The sequence below is a fragment of the Scaptodrosophila lebanonensis genome, unplaced genomic scaffold, assembly GCF_003285725.1.
Source record: "Scaptodrosophila lebanonensis strain 11010-0011.00,11010-0021.00 unplaced genomic scaffold, SlebRS2 tig00000053-arrow-pilon, whole genome shotgun sequence".
NCBI lineage: Eukaryota > Metazoa > Arthropoda > Insecta > Diptera > Drosophilidae > Scaptodrosophila > Scaptodrosophila lebanonensis.
Window position 1 is genome coordinate 12,956,044 of NW_022060548.1, and position 22,899 is coordinate 12,978,942.

At 39.1% G+C, this 22,899-nt stretch overlaps 1 protein-coding gene across 1 annotated transcript; it reads right to left on the reverse strand.

The window, feature by feature from the left end:
• Nucleotides 1-242: 242 nt before the first annotated feature.
• LOC115623574 (mucin-5AC) lies at nucleotides 243-22,727 on the reverse strand. The gene is made up of 6 exons (XM_030517972.1): nucleotides 22,038-22,727; nucleotides 3,143-6,831; nucleotides 2,638-2,734; nucleotides 1,201-1,781; nucleotides 1,020-1,113; nucleotides 243-930 (listed from the first exon to the last, which is right to left on the reverse strand). The coding sequence occupies exons 2-6, from the start codon at nucleotides 6,400-6,402 to the stop codon at nucleotides 793-795; spliced, it is 4,170 nt and encodes a 1,389-aa protein (XP_030373832.1). The 5' UTR covers nucleotides 6,403-6,831; nucleotides 22,038-22,727; the 3' UTR covers nucleotides 243-792.
• Between the last annotated feature and the right edge of the window lie 172 nt (nucleotides 22,728-22,899).

The following is a 22,899-nucleotide window of genomic DNA, read 5'->3' on the forward strand; positions in this document are numbered from 1 at the left end:
TGAGAAGCGCAGAGGAGGGCTGTTTACAAATTTTTTAATGGAAAATAATTTAAATAAGTCAGTTATTGTTGCCCAAAGTGGCTTTGGTTAGGTGCAACCAATGAGAAGCGCAGAGGAGGGCTGTTTACAAATTATTTTATGAAAAATAAATTAAATAAGTCAGCTATTGGCGCCCAAAGTGGCTTTGGTTAGGTGTTTTGTTGTTTATTGTTATAAGCAATGGGTTTTAATGGAATGCATGTTTTCTTTTTGTATTTTTCTTTATTTGTATCATATTCTATATATTTTAAGCAAATGAGTACAATACAGAGAATATTTGATATTTATAAATGTATATTAAAGCTCATTCAAAATACACGTAAGCGATTTATTTTACTATGCACGTTGTATTCAAATTTTTAGAATTAAAATAAAAAATATATACACAAATTAATTAAGCTTATGCAATAAGGAACGCAAATAACTCTACGCGCAGTTGCCAAGCTCAAAACTAAACATGCTCGAATAATAATAAATATGCAACAGATTATACAGAGATATACAAATGTACAATTATATCACAATTAAAAAGGAATACATTTTTAATGAAGATTAAAGCACAAAAAACTTTCAGGTGTAGTAGTTATTCAAAAGAATCGCTGCATACGTTGTCGTGCAATTCAATACATACATACAGGGTACTTAAGCTAAGATACTTTGCTATATAATTAGATACAAAATACTGTCTATGACTCTAATATGAATATGTCTAAGGACTTGTGTTCTCAGCTGTACACTGCTGAGTAGCGCTGCTCAGTTATCATTCGACAGATTTGTGATTTTGGTCGCGTACATGTTGGCCACCTTATAGATAAATTCGTATTGCTCCTTGGTCTGCACTGCACTGGCACGCCCACGACGCACATAGTAGACAAGCTGCGGTATATCAACCTGAAAATAATATGCATTTATTTTTATAAATATTGACCAATTCTACAAGGCTTCGAAATCCTCCATTTAGCAGATTCTTCGGTAATTACCTGTTTGGGCGTCTCCAAACTGCGAATGGCCAAGTCACACCCAATAATCGTTCCGGTGCGTCCGGTACCTGGGGAACAGTGAACAGTTAGCGGACTAGAGAGGGGCGAAAAGACACAAACGTTTAACAGTGAGACGTGCAATACATGGATAGACAATACAAGACGCATAGATTGCACTTACCCCTGTTGATTTCGAGCGCCCCTGGAGCCCAAATTGCCGTTGATTTCATTGCTGCCACTGCCACTCCCACCACTCGAAGTGCTAGACGCCTCCATCTTCTTTGTGTCTGCATCGACAGAGGACTCCATTGATTTAAGCGTCAATGTGGACGACTTCTCTTTCAGCTCGTTAGCCTGTTCAATGGCATAGGACTTGAGCGAGGATCGTGCCTCCAGCAACATGGCAATTATGGGCGCTTCCTCGGCAGGTACACCCGTTTCTGGCCATTTGTACCAGTAGTGGGTCAATTCACGACTCTCATTACCATCAGAACGCTTGAGCATTAACGTAGAGATCGCATACTTATCCTTCACCTCGCGATTCTTCAGCGTCACCTGAAAGTCGCCATAGGTGCTGTGATTGTCCAATGTGGCCGATGGGGGCAAATATTCGGCGCAACGTTCAACACCGTTCTCAACAAGATCACTGGCTTGTATAATAACGCGCGACTGCTGCTCCCAGATCATGCGCCAAAAGTCGCTAATAGTGCTCTCCAAAGGTGCTTGACAGGCTATGTAATAGTTGGGAGCATCGTTAGGGCCCTAGTAGGTAAAACAAAAAATGGTTAGAAATTGCCAAAGAGAGTGCACGAAAGAACATGCGCCTTCAAGTCATTTAATATTTAAAACTTATGTATGTATGTATTCATGTGTATGTATGCGAAGCTAATTAATAAACATCTGTCTTTCTGGTGTGTGTAGGAGTATGTGCGCGGTGAGTCAGTTATGGTTGACGGGTTCTTCGACAGGCAGAAACTGCGTGCTCAGCACTCGCGTATTGTGATAAGTGGATTTATAGTACCGTTCAAAAATCACGGCGCTTTCGGTTATCGCATGTTGGCAGGAGAGTGCGAAAGTGGGAGATACCTCAGGCTAGATATGGGCATGGGCCGTCTTTTATTGAAGTTTTCTTTAAATATAACCGAAGGAATCTTAGGGATCGGTCTAGACCCATCTCTAGTCTACGCCGGATATTGAAAACTTCGCATCAATGAAATAGCAATGCAGCTTTTATGCATTGTGTGCATCACGCGTCGTCGACGATGCCGTTGAAACAATTTACAATTTCGATTACGGCAGCGGTTTTACTTTTATAGCCGATGTGCAAGACAAATTCAAATCAAGTCAGTCACAAGGAACTGAGCTGAGCTGAGCCGAGCTGAGCTTAAAGCTCGTCATGCCAAGCGCACGAAGCGTATAATTATGCAGGCAACTCGCATATTTAATTGCCCCGAAAGACAACAAACGTATGTACATAAATATGGCCATGAGTTATGACTTTGTAGGGCTTACATATGCATCTGGAAGATACTCACTCACACCCATACAGGCATATAGTTGGTGGGAAAGTGTGCTGCTGAAGTCGTGATTGTTTAGGGCTAGGTTGGAGTTAACTTACCCGCACGTAATTGGCATTAATGTATTCCGTTTTTTCGTCATCGCCCTGACGTTGGAGCACAACTCGAGTCTCAGGAAGCGGAATTACATTGGCATATCTGTGGTTGCGGTATTATTAAGGAAGTTAATTAGTTAATAGTATATAGTATTTATTTTCAAATACAATATATGCTTGTATAATGCAGACCTTTCTACCAATTGTGCAAAAATATAATAATACTTCATTTGCTCGAAATTTGATTTAGATATTATTTCATTATAAGTTTTAAATGGATCTCCTCCACTGTAAAATTCGGATTACAATAAAAAATATTAAAGAATGAAATATTAAGCACCGAATCTGTTTTAAAAATCCATATAATAAATTATTTATCTTAAATACTTTTTAAAATGCTTAAATCTTTTCAATAGTTTCGAATCTTTAAAGATGGTTACATGAAAAATGAATCTGTTATCTTTTTATATCTCACATCTCACATTGATTTCATTGTCCAACTAAAACTCACCTATTTTTGTCCTCGCAGCCAGTTGGAACCTCATCAGCACGGGCTATTATCTGCGGCACATCCCGGAATTCCTCAAAAATGCTCGAACGTCGCTCCACAAACTTTCCCAGCTCGGTGGCGCTGAGCACATTATGGCGCAGCGAGGGATCGTCGAAGGCTGCATTGCCATACGTCCGTTTGGATGCTCGCAAATCTCGTCCTTTGCGTCGCACACTCCCCAAAACCGATACGTTGTCCAGCGAATAGTCATCCAGGCTGACTGGACGACAGCGTTGGCCATAAGACATTTGCTTCTGTCGCTTGCGCATGAGGTAAAGGAAGGCGACAAGCAGGATTAGAGCCACTACTCCTATCACACTAACCGTAATGGCTATTATGACATTCACGTCTGTTTCGCCATGTGCATTTGTGGAATTCGGCTGCTGCAGAGTCTCCAAGTCTGGGTTGATGCTGTTGTTGTTACTGTTGTAGTTAGTGGGCTTGACCAGCAAGCCATTGGTGTTGGGCGTTGTCGTTTCCACTGGCAACATCTTGTAGATATCGGTAGAGTTGTTGCTGTTGTTGCGTATTGTTGTGGTTCTTGTTGCCGCTGTTATTGTTGGGATTTGCTCTGTGGTGGTTCTACTTGTGGTTGTAGGTATTGTTGTTTTGGTAGTTGTGGTGGTTGTGGTGGTGCTGGTGGTACTATCATCCAGCAGACTTATCAATGGTCCCTCTGGCGTGGTGGTGGTAGTTGTTGTTGGTGGTGTTGCATTTGTCGTTGACAAAGTTGCCATTGTTGTTTTTTTGCTCAGCAACTGTTGCTCATCATCATTATTTTCATCGACATGGGCAACATCGTCATCTGCATCATCATTATCTTCGTATTGTTCGTTGGTTTCACCTTTCGAGCCACCTGCCACCAATGTTGCCTTAGTTGCTGCTCTTGCTGTTGTCGTTGTATGTGTTGTTGTTGCTGTGCCCTCATCCGATTCACCAAGTGCGTTTGGTTGCTCTGTTCCCCCCTCAACTACATAAATGTCACTTTTAGCCAGCTGCTCAGTTGTTGCTGTTGCTTCGGCTGTTGTGCCTGCAACTGTTGTTGCTGTTGCCGGTGTTGTTGTCGTTGGTTTGCTCTCAGCTGTTGCTTCTACTGTTTCAGTTATTTTATTTGTTTCGAGCGAACTTTCCTGTTCGCCAGTTTTGTGAGTTTCCTTTAGGTCGGCAAATAATGTAGGCGTAGGCGGAGTTGTTGTTGTTGTTGTTGTTAGTACTGCTGTTGTTGTTGTTGTGGTGGTAGTTGTAGTTGCTGGGCTTGTGCTGCTTTCCTCAGTTATATTTTCCACTGTTGCACTGTTATTGGCTTTGCCAGCTGTTGTGGCTTCTGTAGTGGTATACGTTGCTGTTGTTGTCGTTGTTGCTGCCGTTGTGTTTGTTATTAATAACTCGTTCACGTCACTCGACGTTGTCGTCGTCGTTGTCGCCGCTGCTTCTTCTGCCTTAATTTGTACACTTTTCAGCGTAATTGTTTCTAAATTCACTTCATTGCTAATTTGGCCAATTTCCGTTTGTGTTGGCGTTTGAGTTGTTGTTGTACTCGCTGTTGTTGTTGCAATTGCAATAGTATCTGTTGTTTGTTCTTCTTCTGCCTTTATAGGCAAACTTTTTACAGTCGTCGATGTAGTCGCACTTGTTGTTGTTGCTGTTGCTGTTGGCGTCGTCGATGTTTGTTGCTTCTCCGCGTTTGACGTGCTCGCTTCGCCAGCTGCTTGCGTACTAACCGTAACTGTTATTGGTGGCGCACTGGAAGTTCGCTCGGAGAGTGACGATGGTGTCGTTGTTGTTGTTGTTGTCGTCGCTGTTATTGCTGAGCTTGAGACGATGGCGATGACGTCGTCTTCTCTCTGTTGGTTGCTACGTTCGTTGCCATCGTAATTGTTGCTGCTAGTGTTGTTGGTTTTATCAGCATTTTCATTTATTTCATGCGCTTTCATTGCCATATTGCTGTCCAATTCATTTGCGGGGGTAGTGGTGGGGGTGGTGGTTGTTTGAATTGTTGGTGCTGTTGTTTGTGTTGTAGCATCTGCCTTTATCGTAATTGTTGGTGTTAGTGTTGGCGTTGTTGTTGTCGTTTCAATTGCATCTTTAACGTCATTGGGTGCATTCGTTTTATCATCGTGTCTATCAGCTGTTTGACTAGCAGTGGTTGTGGTTGTTGTTGCAGACAATTTGGTGGCAGCTGTTGCCGCCTGCGTTGTGCCCTCAGTGGCATCCGCCGTGCTGCTGAACACAAACTCTGTTCGATTCTCTAACGCACCATGCATCATGATGTGCTGCCAATCTACCAAATTCTTCTCATTTAGCAAATCGGTTTGATTTGCCCCCTTTCCCTCCCCCTCCCCCTGTCCAGCCAGTAGACCATGCTGCTGTTGCCACTCAATCTCATTGGCCACCTCTGTGCCATTTGGTGGCGTTCTAGTGGTGCTTGTTATTGTGGTTGTTGGTGAAGCTAAAAAATGGCCTGCCTTTGGCACCGCCTTCATAGCCGCCAAGCTCCAGGCTTCGGCCGCATTTGGCCAACTCAGCTGCTGGGAATTAGTCGAGTTTTCGCTTATGAATTTACCTCGTTTTTCTGGCAGTAGACGCATCCCATTATTGCTCACTGCTGACTCATCAATACTATTCTCGTGCGAGGCTGAAATTGTGGGTTGGGCGCCTAGAGTTGTTGCCTTTGTTGTTGATGGAGTGGGTGTTGTTGTTGTTGTGATGAGCGCATGCAATTTCATGGGCGTGACAGCAAGTTTGGGAGGCATTGGGGAACTGCTGGACTCTGTGGTGGCATCATGCAGGGCTCGTCCGGCCACTTTCTGATCTCTGGTGTTGTTGCCTGGTTCCGCCACCACTGCCACTATTCTTGTTGTTCCTCCCTGGAATGCTACTTGTTCTGTGGCAGTCGAAGTGCCGTCAGTGGTGGAGCTGGCTGCTGTTGCTGTCAGCTCCAAGTCCAGCTTGTGATCCACGGACGTAGCAATTTCGGGGGTTGTTGATACTGTCACTGTTCCTTCCACCGCACTTTCACTGGACTTTGGCAACTTTGTGGTGCTGGTGGGGCTATAGGTGCTGGTGACAAGCGTGTCAGGGTCAGGCGTGGTGGCCATTTCATGACTGGTTTCTCTTTTCGCAATGAAACGTGCACGGCACGTCGGCGCGATGCAGGCGAGCAGCACGCAGGCGCCCACAGCTATGGGCAGCCATGAGTTGAGCGTTTTAGTTGCCCTCATGCTTCCGTCCCTTTCGTCTGTCTGCTGGGCATGCGCGCGCACGTGTCGTGGTTCGAGTGTTGGGTGGGTGGTTGGTGGGTGGTTGGCTACGTGAACAAGTTAATTCTTGTTTCGTGTTTCGTTTTTATTTCAATGTCGCTGAGCGTTTAAAAATGCGTTCTGTTGTTGTTGTTGTTGATGTGCTGTGCTTTGTTTTGTTTAAGCTGCAGTTCTCGTTGTTGTTGTCGTCGTTATTATAGCTTGTCTCATGGTTGTTTTTGTTGTTGTTTTCATGTGCCCATTTTAAGCTTTTCGTATTTTTGTTTTTGTTTTTTTTGCGGCTACTTCGTAATTTGCTTGTAAGTGCAACGATTTTTGTTTTTGTTTAAAGCTTGCTTCACGTTTCTTCACGTTTTGCAATTTAACATTTCAATAAACTTCGGGCAGTGCCTGCAACAACAAAAAGGAAACAGAGAGAAAAAAATTAACCAAATGGAATAAACGATTTTGCAAATATTTTATGGGTTGGTAATTCGAGGTCAAATACATTTGAATTTTTATGAATTACAAAGCATAGAAATTGAAAGCGAAACTGTAGTTCAAGAATTTGACGATAACAAACATAAAAAACAATATGATTTAAATCGCGCATTTTCAAATTAATATTCTGCAGAAATATAATATTAATTTTGCGACTAAGCACCAACAAAATTACATTGCTAAAAAATCCAAATGGTATGTTTTTAAACATTTTCTCACCCCTTTTTCATGTACGATTATGTCTTTAATCCTTTCACTCTCCTCATAACCCATTCATCCAGGCGACAAGTTCATTCACCTTTGCCACCACAAATAGTTCATTACAAACCTATTTATTGACGGCATTAAATGCATTAAGTTCATTCAACTGCTGCTCAGACACGCACACAAACACAAACACCAACACCCAGACCAGGACCACATGCAAGCTCTCGGAAATGAAACCGTCAGAAGTCGATACATACTTACTATATTTTCGAAAAAAGAAGGAAATCAAAACGGAACTCTGACAAACACCAATAACAACTTTTTCAGGTTGGCTTACAGTGGTGGCTGAATGAAGTGGTGGAGTGGGGGGAGGGGGAAAGCCATAAAAAGTGAAGTGCTTGTATTTCCCTTATAAAATAATAAAATAATATTAAATAGTTTGCAATAATAAGCTGGCCGCGAGTTTAGTGACCCTAATTAAAAAGTTCAAGAACATAATTATTACCATTTTTCAAAAAATTCAATATTAACAGATATGTACATATATATATTCAAATATTCAACAGATATGTACATATATTCAAATATTCGTAGTCACTTTTTAAATTTACCAAGTATTGGTATTGGTTTAAACATTTAATTTTATTTATTATTAAACAATCTTCTATAAAAATATTAAAATTATAAAAAAACACACACATTTTTGTAAGCTAATTATTCGAAAAAAAAACAGGCAATTGAACCTCAATTTTGGATTTTTTCTTAATTAATATAAATATGAAAAACAAAAGTGCACATTAATTATGCAATTTTTTTCATTAACCAAATTATTTGCCAACGCCAAATCAATTTTAGAATTCAGTTCTGGGACAACATCCTTCAGAGAATTTTCTGGCTACGCCAATGTTACACAGGTATACAAATCATAATATTTATACGACTCTATATAGGTATTCACCATGGTTATCGGCGCTTGTTATCTGCCGGCTTACCCGCTGCCCCATTCGTGACGTTGCATGCAGCAGGGTGGGCCACCCCTAGTTGCCAATTAACGTTAAAAGCCTAGCTGGGTTCTAAATGCCGGTTGGGCGTTAATGACACACACCCAACTGCATTTGCGTGGGTGGAGTAGGAGATGGTGGGGGAGGACAGGTGTGGCGTCCCCAAACAGCCCTTGTGTGTGGTGTTGGCTTAATGGATGGTGGTTCGCGCTTCTGTTTGCTTTGACTGGAGCAGTGAAGGCAAACACTGCACACACAGGCACACACATGCCAGCAACAACAAAAGCTAGAGGTGCACACAGCAATTGAATAAAGTCCAATTGGGTACAGTTGTGTCTGTTTGGCATCAGTTTATTAGGTCCAATTTAATTGCAATGTTTAAAGGAACATTAATTCAAGTATTAACAACTTTATGCCATCTGTGCGTAAATAAATTCGTAACAGCCATAACGCTGACTAATTTTATTACAAAAAAAGAAAAACGCGTGCTATGTGCTGATAAGATTTGTTTGGCTAGAAGCGTAAAGCACACAACTTCAAAGTCAGACAGCAACAACAACCAAAAGATCACTGAATATATATGAGTATGTATACTAGATATGTACATACATACATATATATTTTTGAAAGTCAACAGAACTGCTGATAACAGTAGGGGCAGAAGCAGAAGCAACTTGAAAAATATTTGAATGGACTGGTAGCGGGTTCGCTAAACATTTAGAGGCAAAATGGTCAATGGCCAGATGCGGGTTCTAATAAGATTTCTTAAATCAGTGAAAAATTGTGAACCTAGCTATTTGTTTTTGTATCTAATAAATAATTATTTATTTATTTGTACCCAATGTTTGCTGCCTTCTAAGCTGAACAAGCAAGCAAAAGCCTAATTAAAATATTTGTCGGTTGATAAATCAAAGATGCCTCCTAAACTTATAAAGAAGCTCAAGTCGCGCATATTCATATTAGCAACGTACTTCGGCGCCACCTAGTGTATGCCAGAAGCGAAGATTGGCATATATGGGCAAAAAGCTTAGTATACTTTCAGGCTGTGGCTAATTGTTTATTTGTGTTGTGTGGAATCTGTGTTGAAGCTTTCAAAATTGAAGGCCGCAAAGATAGAAGCTTTTAAACCAAAGTAAAGGGATTTGTTGTACGTTTATCTTAAATATGGTACAGTACAGTATACAGTATACTCCCACTTCAATGTAGCTCCAGTATCACACTAGAAGGAACTCAAATATTGCCTATTCAAACAAAGCTTACTCCTCTTATTAATCAACGAATATTAAGAAAGAAGACGGACCTATTCAGTTATAGAAAATTGAGATTCTTACCTTGTACGTTGCATTCTAATTGCAACGAACATAATCGAGCCGTTACATGATAGACATAACATTATGAACTATAGCCGGCAGCAGCAATTGAACCCTACATTTAACCCAAATGAAAACAAGTTCCAGTGCCGTAACCCGGCGATTAACGTCTGCAACGTGACTCCGCGAGTCATTTCAACAATAACAACAACAGAGTAACTGCAGCAAATCAGGTGCATATTCGCATATACTATAGTTAGTTACCGGCGTCCAAGTGGGAACAAGATCTCGTGTAAACAGAGAGATCGGCCGTAGAAGGAACCTAGCAATCATTTCCGCTTCAGTTGCAAGCACTCGAGATGAACGAATGGGTATGGGGATGGGTGTGGGTATGGGTTGTTGGTTTCTTAGAATCTTTTGTGGTGTTCGTGGAATGTTAAACCAGTTTCTGCGGCCCAATGCAATTCGAAGCAAATGCTGCGAACAATAAGCACTTGCCACATAGAGAGGCGTGCGTTGAGTTGAAATCGATTTGCAATTATGATTTCACTTGCATTGAAGCCGAGTCAGCGAGTAGAGTGGAGTAGAGTGGATCGGATTAAAGTGAATGGAATGGAAATGGATGAAGAAATTGCTGCAATTGACGCCATACATATAATCAGTTACTGCGCTTAGCTTAAAGCCTTTCCGATTACAATATGGACTGACAAAACAGACATCTCGTTCCATTAATACGTATTTTTAAATGCTAACTAATATTAATTATGAGTTGTGTTAGACTCTTCAATCCGCCCGTCTTTTTTCTTTCGACTAATCGCACAATTCATGAACCAAATCTCTGCTAACCCAAATAATAAACTAAAAACACAGTTTTCGAGCTCCCCATACAGAACGCAGACAGTTAGTTAATCACAATTCCACTGTACGGTTTTGAGTGTAATTGTTTGCTCGGTACGTTGCGTATTTCTTTCGCTTCCAAATGGCAGAACTAAAGTTTTGACGGCATAGCACGCAACAAAAGATGCTTATCGATAATAAATAGCGAGACTTATGCTGAATCCGAGCTCGTTTCTACCCATACACTTATACACTCTTTTATTTGGCACAGAAACCAGCCAAGTGTAATGGGGGACTGGCAGGCGTTAATTATAAGACCAGGCTGCTGATCTAAGCTACGATATTTACTCATGGTGTTTGTTTTTGTTTGTGTTTGCAATTTACAGTTAAGTTGATATTTTGATTCAACTGTTTCCCATAATTATATAATGAGCTGATTACCCCAAACAACCTAGCCATAAATTTTCAATCGATGGATGGCTGACCCATCCCATTGCTCGTATTTCCTAATTAAAGCTCGAGCTATATATTTGTAACTATATTGATCAGTTTTGTATTAATTCAGATATTCACACACAGATTGCTTTCCAAATTTTGCGCTTCTCACGCAACACAATCCACACATATGTATCTCCCAAACTGACACACCACACAAATCGTTCACCAATCGCCCAATCTTTTTATCTGGCGAATGACTCATTTGCATGACATTCGCTAATATCATTAACATTTTCATTCATTTTGTGTTTTCCTTTCATAGTGGTATTAAAGCTATGCTCTTAGCAATATGGCCAGCAGCTGAATAGAAATAGAAATCGACTTCGAAAATGAAATCGAGAGCGTGCAAATTTTCAAATATGTATATCTCAACTACGCTTAGGGCGATATTCTGTTTATTGAACCGGATACTGGCGCTATATATCGGGAGCACCAATGAGCCAAAACTTGATGAAGCACATAGCCAGCAATTATTAAAATAATTATGACGTCGCACACACAATTTCATGGCAAATCTGTTTTGACGTTGCAGGAATTTATGGCACGTGTGTGTTCAGATTTTGAAGCACAAAACTAAGTTGTTGACGCAAAATTGGCACAAAAAAAGGAATATAATATTATAAATAAAATATAGTACATATACTCGTATACGAAATATATATTTCACCAATTGCTTCGGTGTATTTCCTATTCGTCCCGTCAAATTGCAAAATCATCAAATCGTCTATAAGTCGCTGACGTGGCAGAAACAGATGGACTATAGTCGTATTATAGTATAGCTTCACAGCAAACAGAGCAAATTAAAAAAGCGAAGCCAGCAAATTTGTCAATATCGGCCGACTGATGACCACTTTATTGGCTTTACTCGCCAACAAAAGGTTGACAAATGACAGCTACTTAAATTGTATAGATTTTTATGAATAAGATCACAGACAATTACAAGCGACAATTACGCAAAGTGTGACAAATACTATAGACGAATTCAAGTCTTATAAAGTGAATAAAAATCACATAATGTCAAATATTCATTGCAATTTATCAAGCCACATCAAAAGTATTAGACACTATGCTTTCCCGTTGCTGGCCACTGACCTAAATACTAAACAAAATCAGGGGGCACTTGTGACAAAGGGAGTTCATTCATTTGTATGTGTCTGTACATGTATGTATGTATACATGGAAATATAGAAATGGTAACGGTCGGGTAGTCCAGCCACAACAATGCAAGCAAACATAGATATGTACATACAAACACAAATAAATATGTAGATATGAGTGAGTGATTTTCATTCCGCGCTTTGAACTTCGACGTCCCTCGATTGCGGACTAACTGCACCATTTACTTAATTGCCAAATTGCATTACGGCCAATTATGTCGCTGACCACATCCTAATTACTGCCTTTGTCCAATGCATATCTGTGTTTGTCATTAAAATAATTGAGCGCATAGATAAACAAAACATAGATGGGGCAAATACTCTGTTGTGCTTCGGCGTTCCAACCTACCTGTGAGCACTTGAATTTGAAAAAAAAACATAAAGTGTGCGAGAAACTGTATTGCGAATACGGCAACAATTGATCATCAATTGCAACTTAAAAATAATGACTTAGTGTTGATCACTATTTGTTTAAAAATAGCTTTAAAATAATTCACAAATAAAATAATTAAATAACCAACTTCTTAACTATTTCTTCTAAAAGGGAATTAATTATAAAATACCTCAACATGAATATACAAATAAAACGAGAGAATGGGTAGGCACCCAAAATCAACTATTTATTAAAAATCCCCAAAGGATATTATAAAAATGGCTTAAAAGTCATTCAAAAATAGTGATCTAGTGAACGACTTTCTGTCATTGGTTTACTAAAGCAGCGATAACTCTGGCATCGATCCACTGAACTGCAGGGTAACAATGCATTTTGGAAGTACTATCGTGCGTGTGCGCCATTAATTTACCTGCAGATGATATACTACACATGTGTATGCATAATTATGTATATACTGGAGCATACATACAATACAATGATAGCTAAGTTGCGTTTAGCGTGCTCGAGATTCTTATCTATGCAGAGAAAGTATAGTCTGTCTGCCATAGTTATTAGCTGAGTAATTGGCGCCATAATTGAGGAGTAATTCGCAGAACCAAAGTTCATTTGTTTTGCCATGCTGACTAAGAAATGGACTTATTCGCCTTTAGCTGAATATTTACAAACTGATTTTGCAACAATTCTAGGTTTACTGATGACCTACAAAGCCACTCATTGTCATTATATTAAATTGTTTTATTTTCAATCTGCAGCTTCATTCGTAAAGAGCCTCATAGCGCTTGTCCTAGTTCCAACCAAGTTTTAGAGAGCTCAGAAAACGCATAGCAAACCATCTACTGTAGCCTCTCATATAGCAGATAAGCCTTCGGAAGGTCGAGCAACCCAAGGTTCCACAATTAGAGACCCAAAAGTGAACGATTTATGTGTATCTAGATCAATGTCCACAACTCATTTCCCATTTAAAAATACAAATCACAACAAAGCAAAGCAGACTTACCCAATTTCGAAATGCGGCTGCCCTTTACGTGGTCAAAACTACTTACATACTCGTATTTATAAATGAATTCCAACAAATTGACGAAGCTACAATTTTAATGTCACGAAATTGAAAGAGCATACAAATTGGGCTTTGACGCTGGGCGCTGATTGGGGCTACTGCGGCGAATCGGATTGCAAACGCGAACATTTTAGCTGTTCGTTTTTTGCCGATATTGCCTACAAATATACATATGTAGATATATGTATATACATACAAATGTGTTTATTTGGATGCATGTACTTGTGTGGACATTGTTTCACGTGACTATTTGCTGAACTAGTTTGGATCTGACGATTTTAAGGGCACGGCCATAAAGATACATTGCGCACACAAATTGAGGTTACACCATTGGCCAGGCAATGCCACCAACAACAACAGCAATGACAGCAGATGAGTTAACATTTCCAGCCACACACATGTGTGAGTGTGAATTGATTCGTTTGTGTGTGAGTGCGGCCGGCATTAGATGTGGTTTCGTATGACTCATTCGTCTATCGTGCGGTTGCGCATGCGCTGCGCGTCTTCTTGGGCTCTTCAGCTCTCGGTTACGTGAACACTGCACTGCGCTGCGCTGCAGTCAACAAACGCCGACAACAAAAAGGGCTATATGTACATACATATATAGCCAGTGCAGCGGCAAATTAGCCAACAACTCGGCAAGTCAGTTAACAACAAACACAATGCTTTGTTTAGGCTCTTTACTACACGTACTTGTATGTACTTCGGCAAGGCAAGCGATTAAACAGCAACGATGCGAAAATTACAACAGAGACAGCAACGAGGCAAATTATTAAATACACTTGCTATACAATCTATACAATATGTGTGTGGCTGAAGACACTACATTATGGGAGTAATAAAATACTATGCCTTTAGTTTAAGCAATAAAACTAACAGTAACTATAGAAATGGCTTTCAAAAGAACAGAATACACAAAACTGAACATAGGAAATGGAAATAAGGTAACCAAATTTTAGAAATGATTAATTCGTTAGTTAAAGCCTGTTATTTATTCGATGAAGGCAACAGTAACTAAAATAAACGTCTTCAAACTCTCTTACAAATTACTAGAACGCTTAAATATGTCATAAAACATTTTTGAATAGCCCTTCGACAAGTATAGTGAACTTAGTCGAACTTTAATATCTCCCAAACAAATTTTTATTTTCGATTCTTTATGAACATAAGAATCATTGATTAACATATACATATTAGCAACATTTTTAAATGGACTGAGAAGTAGTAAACAGCCACTCCATACCTAGAGTTTTTAGAATTGTTTACTTTGGTTAAATTCAACCGACAAATTTGTACTTTTTGTGGCTAGAATCCACTGCTAATTTATAACGAACGGATAGACAGACAGACCGACACCAAAGCGAGTCACCACATACATACATATGTTCTAGGTTTAGAGTTTGAAATGTACATATTGCTAATTGAGAAATTAATTATAAAATTATATTTTAATTTTCAGCTCTCTACTAAAGACTTTGTATATATGTCTTAAGTAAATTAAATTGAATTTTAAAGATACACGCCTACAGAGGCACGACTCCGTCACGGTTCAATGAAAGTTAAATACCTAGAGTGTCGTATGGTTGCTGCTGTTGTTGTTGTTGTTGTTGTTGGGGCCACTGGTGCCGTCAAAGAAAGAAAGCAAAAGCACAGACAGATAGGCGCAGTGGCAAAGTGGCATTAACATTTACAGCAGCACTTTTACTTTTCAGTTTAAGCCTCGTGTCGGCACAGACTCATTTCCATGGCTAATTTTCACAGCAGCCCAGCTTTTCTCTGTCTTCACAACCAGCCACAACAACAGCAACAACAACAACAACACCACTAACAATAAAAGCAACAAAACGAGTTCAAAGCAAATGTGTTAATGCTAATGCTAAATGGTGGGGGCGGAGGCGGAGCTAAAGGCGGGGGCTGTGGCGATTATGTGGGCGTTGGAAAGAGATTCACAAGCTTATTTACTCAGCCAGAGATACTCGAAGGCATTATATAATCCACTGGTCTGGTTCAAAGCTCAACGCGCTCGTCTTTCCATTTCGGGCATTTCTCTTCATTTTATTTGGTAGCTTTTTCCCACGCACATTAAACAATATTATTAGGCACTTATTATCCAATTTTTTGCGACTCTCTTTTTTTGACACTTTTTCTTTCAATTGCCTGCCCATATACAAATACATATACTTATTCACAGTTTTTGCAAATTAGCCACCCGTTTTTTAAGACGTTTCTCTTACAAGTTTCACACTCATGCAAAAAAAGGAAAAATGTCAATGACTTTTTCAATATTTTGCGTTACTTTTTGGTTTCTTTTTTTGCCGATTTCAGCATTTCACTCACTTGGGAGTTTCTTCCTCTTTAGCAGTTTCTTTTGGCATTCGTTGACTTGTTTTTTGGGTCAACATTAATTTGCTCTCAGTTTCTGTTTCGTTTATTTTTGCACGTAAATTTGTCATTGCCATTGAGTGTTAATTCAAAAAATACACAAATTAATACATATATAAAATTTCTTAAACATTTATTAGCAAAGTTCAAGGCTTGTAATTGATTAGCAGCGACGTGTTAACGCCGAGTTCAAACATCAGTGGAAACTGCCCATTAAACAAACTAAATACCATATATCCGTAGTTGCGAAATATACACTGCGTTGCTTTTAATTATTTAGTTATAATCTGAGAGTTCTTCATTTGTCATTTGAGAATAATCTCTAGAATTCATAAGCATTTATTAAGAACCTTAGACCAGCCAATATAATTATATTTTGGATGATAAAATATGCATATCATGTTCATAATTTCAATGCGCAATAATTGTTGATCCACAAAGAATATTCAACAGCTTAATTGCTTTTTTCAGTTCGTAACGAACAACTACAGAGGCAAAAAATTAGATGACAAGTGCAGTTCAAAAGCACCATACAGTGCTAAAATGAAGCCACCACACCATGTAGATAGCTAGATTTAGAATGTACATACTATATGTACTATATGTATTTATTGTTCAGTCGTCCAATTGCATTTGAATAAATGAGAAGGTACACAATTGCACTTAATTATTGATGTCTCGATTATTAAGCATCAACAAAAAAACATATTAATAAAAATATAAATGAATTGAAGTATTATATTATGGGGCTCTGGGGTTCTGGGGCTTTCCCCCAGACTCTACTTTAGCATACTGAACAGTCCGGTTTATAGTCCAGGGAAACGAGTTTTGTCGCGCCTGACTTTGATTAATACTCGGCGTGTAATTCGCAAGAATTGTATAATGCCTTTAAAGATGAAAGATTTCACAGAACCGCGAACATGTAAATTGGATATATATTGCAGCTCCACAAGCAAACTAATATTAATACTACTATACACTGTATGCTTATTAGAGGCCACAGCACGCGGTCGCGTTGTGGTATTCATAAAAAGAAAACCATAAAAAATATTGAGAAAACACTGAAAAAGTACACATTTGTTCCATTTTCTGGGCAGCCGTTGTAATGGGGAGTGTGTTTTATATGCAAAATGGCTACAGGTGTTGAGTTTACATTAACATTTGGAAACACATCTATGCATGTACATATGGAGTATACAAACTCAAAGTTCGTTCGAGTCAAAGACTATATGGAAATGATGATGAATATATAGTATGTGTATATTATTTGTGGCTTATTCTCCTTGGCAGCAGATTGCAGTTCAGTTGAGTTCCGTCGTGTATTCTTGTAACTGGCACAAAATGTAGCTTGGAGCGCTCTTTTCAGAGCTCAGACTCTCAAAAAGTAGGTATCTATAGCGAGCAAAGTGGCATAAACAAACAAAAACTGCAGCGAGCCCAGCCAAACAAGTACACACACATATATACTTGTATGTATGTGTATATGTTATATACATATGTGTTTGTACATAGGTATAATAAACATTTAAACATCTGTGAATATTGCGGCCGCCCAATACGAATGTGAAAGGTAAACAAAAACATTATTATAAATGCATGGATCCGACCCAACCATAAGCAATGCACACACACACACACACACACGCACACATTTATGCTAACAACGCCACATATGTGAGTTGTTTACACACACACACATAAATAGTAGTCTGCAGAACTGGGTGGCAAAACAAAACAAAAGGCGAGAGAGACGAACTCTTGTAAGAGCTCTAATGGCTTTCGAGCATACTATACAAGTATGGTATCCAAAAACTAGTTCAGCGGCACTCAGTGGTTGCCTTGAGCCACAAAGTACAGGTCGGCCAGTACTATGCATACACTATAATGGTTTGTTTTGATGACTTCCTGCACAACTATACAATAGTTCAGGGCCGATATGGAACTAACATCGTTGTAACTGAAGAAAATGGGCAGCGTTCACAGAACTGGCAGTCCGAAACTGAAACCAGAAACTAATTCAATTAAACTCAATCAGTGCCAAGTGCTTGCAAGTGGTTCGAAGAGTTTAAACACACACATATGTACGAGTACATACTTATATGGTAACTATAGACAGACTCGTGGCATGGCATGACAATAGAGAAATTGAATTAAGGCAGAGTTAACTTTTACACAATGCCCACATTTTGCCATTTTCTGATGATGTCGTAACTCGGACATACACTTGGACCCGCAACCACAGCCACCAATACGTGTATGCGACACGAATTGCTGTCTAGGCTTTATATTTATTGGAACAACAATTTAATCAAACAGACCGAGAACTGACAAATCGAAGCAATATAGCAAGTAATGCCAGTTATTAAGTTAACTAAATTAAAAAAAAAAAAACAATATTTATAGAATTGGAAACCACATCGAATTTGTTTTTTCTTTCGCAATTCGCAGACTTCCATATTGGTTGAAGGAATGCCAAGGCAATTACCGCACAATCAGTTTAGAAATCAAATTAGGTATGGCTCTTGTTTTTCTAGTGTTAAATGCAATGCTTAACTGTGGGTCTCTAGCTTAGCCAATCTCTCAAGAAGATCCTAACGCAGTGACGATTTTTTTTTATCATCTCGGCATTGAAGAATTTGAATTGTTCGATCAACAGATCAACTATTATTTCAGATATCCTTGAGTGCAAAGAGGCAGATAGTGGGAAAGACAGACTAAATTGTTGCTTTCCTGCTTCTGGGTGTTACACACATTCTCATTGTCTAGAGGGTGTAAATAATAGCTCGCTAAACGTTCGTTGACTTCTCAGCTGCGCACTGTGAATAAAGTAATTACGATTTTAATTGAATCTAACTAAGTGTGGGGAAAAACAAAGGCAGCGCGCTTGTAGGAAGTAAAAATAAAGAAGAGGAGGTGCGATAAATAAACACACTCCCAATTAACGAGTGTCACCGGCCTCCCACTTGTGAGTAGTTGACAAAAGGCCCCGTTTATTCGACTGGTGTGTGGGGCTAATGGCTCGTCTGAATATTGAGTATTTTTGTTGCTGCCGCTAAAGTAGTTTATAAATGGGTTCAAGTGCGTTTCTTGCCACAACGCGAAACGGAGAAACAGAAAGCTCGAATTACGCTCGCCAGACGGCACAAATTGGACTCCAAATGGACAGAGAATAGGATTGAGTTGAGTTGTGAAACGCGCATTAACCGCAAAAATATGAAACGTTTTGTAAGAAACTCAAAGGAGAAGAGAAACAAATGATGCCGTTGGGGCACATAAAGTACAATAATAACAAAAAGTATTGGCAACAAAGAATTATTTATGCACATAGGTCAGGTCTCTAGGTCTGCGGGACGACCTTAATTTATGCAAATCGTTACAAGCTTGGTTTTCTCATTTTTTGCCAGCAAGGCGAATTCGAAAGTGTTGGCAACTGCTATTGGCACACCTGCACAAAAACGCAGACAGACCAGCGGCTATTTCTTTGCTAATCTAGCAGTCGATCATTAGCACAGACTTGGAGAGATCATCAGTGGTTTCGAAAAAGTTACGACGAACAGAGATTAATACCGAGCTTTGAAGTTTCTAATTTAAAGTAGCGATTTCCAAATCAATCAAATTTAACTCTGAGCAACTTTGTAATCACCAAGATCAACAGATTCCTGCCTCTTACAAGTCTATTTTGGCAGAATCCAGTTTCTGCTTTAGTCAGACTTCGAGAGATAGGCAGTAATTATGAAAAACGTAAAAACGTTAAATTAACAATTGCCAAATCAATCATCCATTATTTCACCTCCTATATCTCTTAAAATGTAAAGAGTCACGTTCTATTAGATAGACTATTGCCCCCTAGAGACCTATCTGTGGAGATACAAATTTTGTGTTTGTTTTCACTCAGCAACTTCTTGGTACTGTGAAGCCACGCTTGAGCAGTTAACGAAGCACCTGAGGCAGAATCTCAACACGGTCCATACAAGTAGACTAACGAGATGGATCCATAAAACAATGCCTTTAGTTAAACGCGGCATTTAAACGTGGCTCAAGGCACGCAAAGAAATAATAGGCATTACAATGCCATGCAAGTTGAAAGCTCAGTAAGAATTGCAACTGAAATATGTAGACAACCTCCTTATAATTAAAGGTTCTGCAGAGTTCAAAAACGAACAACTATTACCACAATATGAAAAACAAGTTACAACTACAATAAGCTTCTTCTGCCTGTTACACACATTCCAACTCTTCAGTATACCCTTTCACCCCTCGCGTATAGGGTATATCAAATACATTATGCATTTGCCAGCATACGAAGAGCATAAATCTTGGTTATGTTCATGGAGGCTTAAGAAACAAGCGATTTGAATGCCAAATGAGCCGCCGGTTGCCGCCAACGATGACGAAATGCAACGCAATGAGTTTTTCAATATTATAGACAGCCCAGCAACAATTTTTGAGGACTGGAATGTCGCAAGGCGGCGTGCTAAGGGGGCAAGAACAAAAAACGTGTTTGGGAAAACCGGTCCGCATACCTATGCCAACAACAAACACATCGAGCTGTGGAGCTGCTGTGTGGGTGCATCATGTGTCAGTGGCAGCATTCGTGGAGAATGGTGCGTTATGGCCGGATGAATATAAATCCGACGTACTTGGCCAGCTTGTCGGTCAGATAAGTCAACTCCAATTGCCAATTGACACGACGTCGCACGACACCGTCTTATGAGTCACGTCCAAACGTTCCGGGGGCTTCTTTTTCGACTGCTCTTTTGCACATAAATACAAACATATCTGTATGTACATTACATATATATGTACGTATGTACATACATATGTGTTTAATTTCAAGACGTGTCTGCCTCTGTTTATGTATTGCGAATTGTATAATACGGCAGACGAGAAGAGAAACAGTCTTACTCGTGATACAGCCAAAACAATGGTTGCATTTTAAATGCTGAGATAATGCAGGTTGAATATGTATGTGGATGGCATAGAATTAACTAACATAATATACATACAAGTACATATACATACATATGTATGACTGATGTGGCTGCTGGTGCCCGTTTTCTTCTACATACCTACTTGTGTAGGTGCATGAAGGGTTAAGGGGAAAGCGCACAAATATAAATGTTTATATATTTTTGAGCACCTCAAAGATACGAGTTCAATATACTTAAGACAAGGTATTATTAAAATTACAAGACCTTGAGTTACAAAACTGAATGTATGGTATGTTTTTACTTTGAAAAAACAAACCGCAAAAGTTGTTATATATGAGTTAATTGTTGAATATGGGTCTAAAACAGCAATACTAGCTTTGAACAAACATAAATATACCAAACATATAGGAGTTGTGGAGATTTCCAAAACGAAGCGGTTAGTCAGCCTTAAAGGATATCCAAACCCAAACAGTATTATTTGCGACTTATAAATTATTATGGAACTAAGCTTGAACTACTTTTTTAATCAGCTGGACATAATCATAATCTCAAATGTGGATGAATCATAACACCTATTTCATCAAACTAACATAGAATTAGGCATTAAAAGAACCAAAAACGAGGGAGAGGTCTGTTTCATTAATCTATATGTGGATAAAGATCTTTTTTTATGACTCTAAGATCTCATCATGCAATGAATTAGTTTTGTATATTTGTTTTGATTTAAAAAAATAATAATTTAATAATGAATAAAGTATACATTATCCATGTAAATAAATTAACTAAGCCAGAACTGAATCTGTACATGCAATCAAATAATTAAACAAAAAAAAAAAAAAAAAAAAAAACGAATGACAGAATTTTTGGGGAATATATTACACATTTCGTAAACAACTGCTTTGAAAATGCGTGGCAGTTTCGACATTTGAAAAATTAAGTACGCAAAACATCGAGTCGCATATAAAACACCAGCATAAATAAATGAAAAAAAAAAAAAATTATAACAAACGCAAAAAAATGTAATTAAATAAACAACAGAAGTAGAAAAAAACAACACAACGGACAGCCACAAAAACAACAATCGAGCGATGTTGAAAGTCGTTTTGCCAGTTTGTCGAGCTGCTGGCCAAGTCCGGGGCCCCAAAAGCGGTAGCCAACATGGTCAGAGAGCCGAAGCTCTCTACAAGCAGCAGCAACAACAACAAAAACAGCAACACATGACAACGATTGCTATGACGATGATGTCTGTCCACCGGGCTGCCTACAATGCAATAGCTTCGGCTGCCCAGACTCTGGGCCTGCTCCAGAGCGTAGGGTGCAGAGTGTGTTCATTTAAGCTTACCATAATGTGCACGATGCTGACCTTTTGGCTGTGGAAATTTTTTGCTGTTTCAGTTTTTAGCGATTCAGCGCTTTGTTTAATGACTTCAACTTGGCGATTTTTCAAATAGCACTTTCGCAAATATTTATTATTTATCATTAATGCTGGAGCGTCTCTTTCTTTGGCATCTACGGTTCTCTTTTTAGCCTTTCAGCTGCTCCAAGCGTTTCCGCATTATTATTGATCGAAAACAATAAACAAAAACACCAACATGTTGAATACAAAAGTGCCGTTTTGACACTTTCTTTTTAATTTACACAATTTTTTAATATCTATTATTAATTTTTCCTCTTTCTTCAGCTTTCTTGTATCAATTTTCAATTATTTGTAATTACAACTTTAGCGATTTGCACTTTGCATTTCATTTCGTATCCCGCGCGCTCTCCAACACAGCACTTGTTGCTTTTGTTGTTGCTGCCTTCAATATACTCGTACTTATTAAAATGGATATTTGTGCACCTCTTTCGTTGTCTGAGCAGACACATTAAACAACATTTAATTTCCGCACTATTCTGTGTGTATTTTTAGCCCAATCGCGTATATTAAAACTCTTTTTTATTTAATTATGCATGGCGGCAGAACAAAACGCGAAAGACGCGGCTAAATCGCTTCACAGAGTCTCGACGCTACCAACAACACGCGCACACAACCGTTCCTCTCAAGCGCGCTCACCGAAATGAGATCTGTTGAGCAGCGACGCCAGCCAAGTGGTGGAGTTTCAGCTGAGCGCAGCTACGTCGACGACAATGACGTCGCGACGCCAGCAGCAACGTTGCTGCGCATGTTCAACGTCCAACCAGGGTGGTTCAATGTAATAATTTTT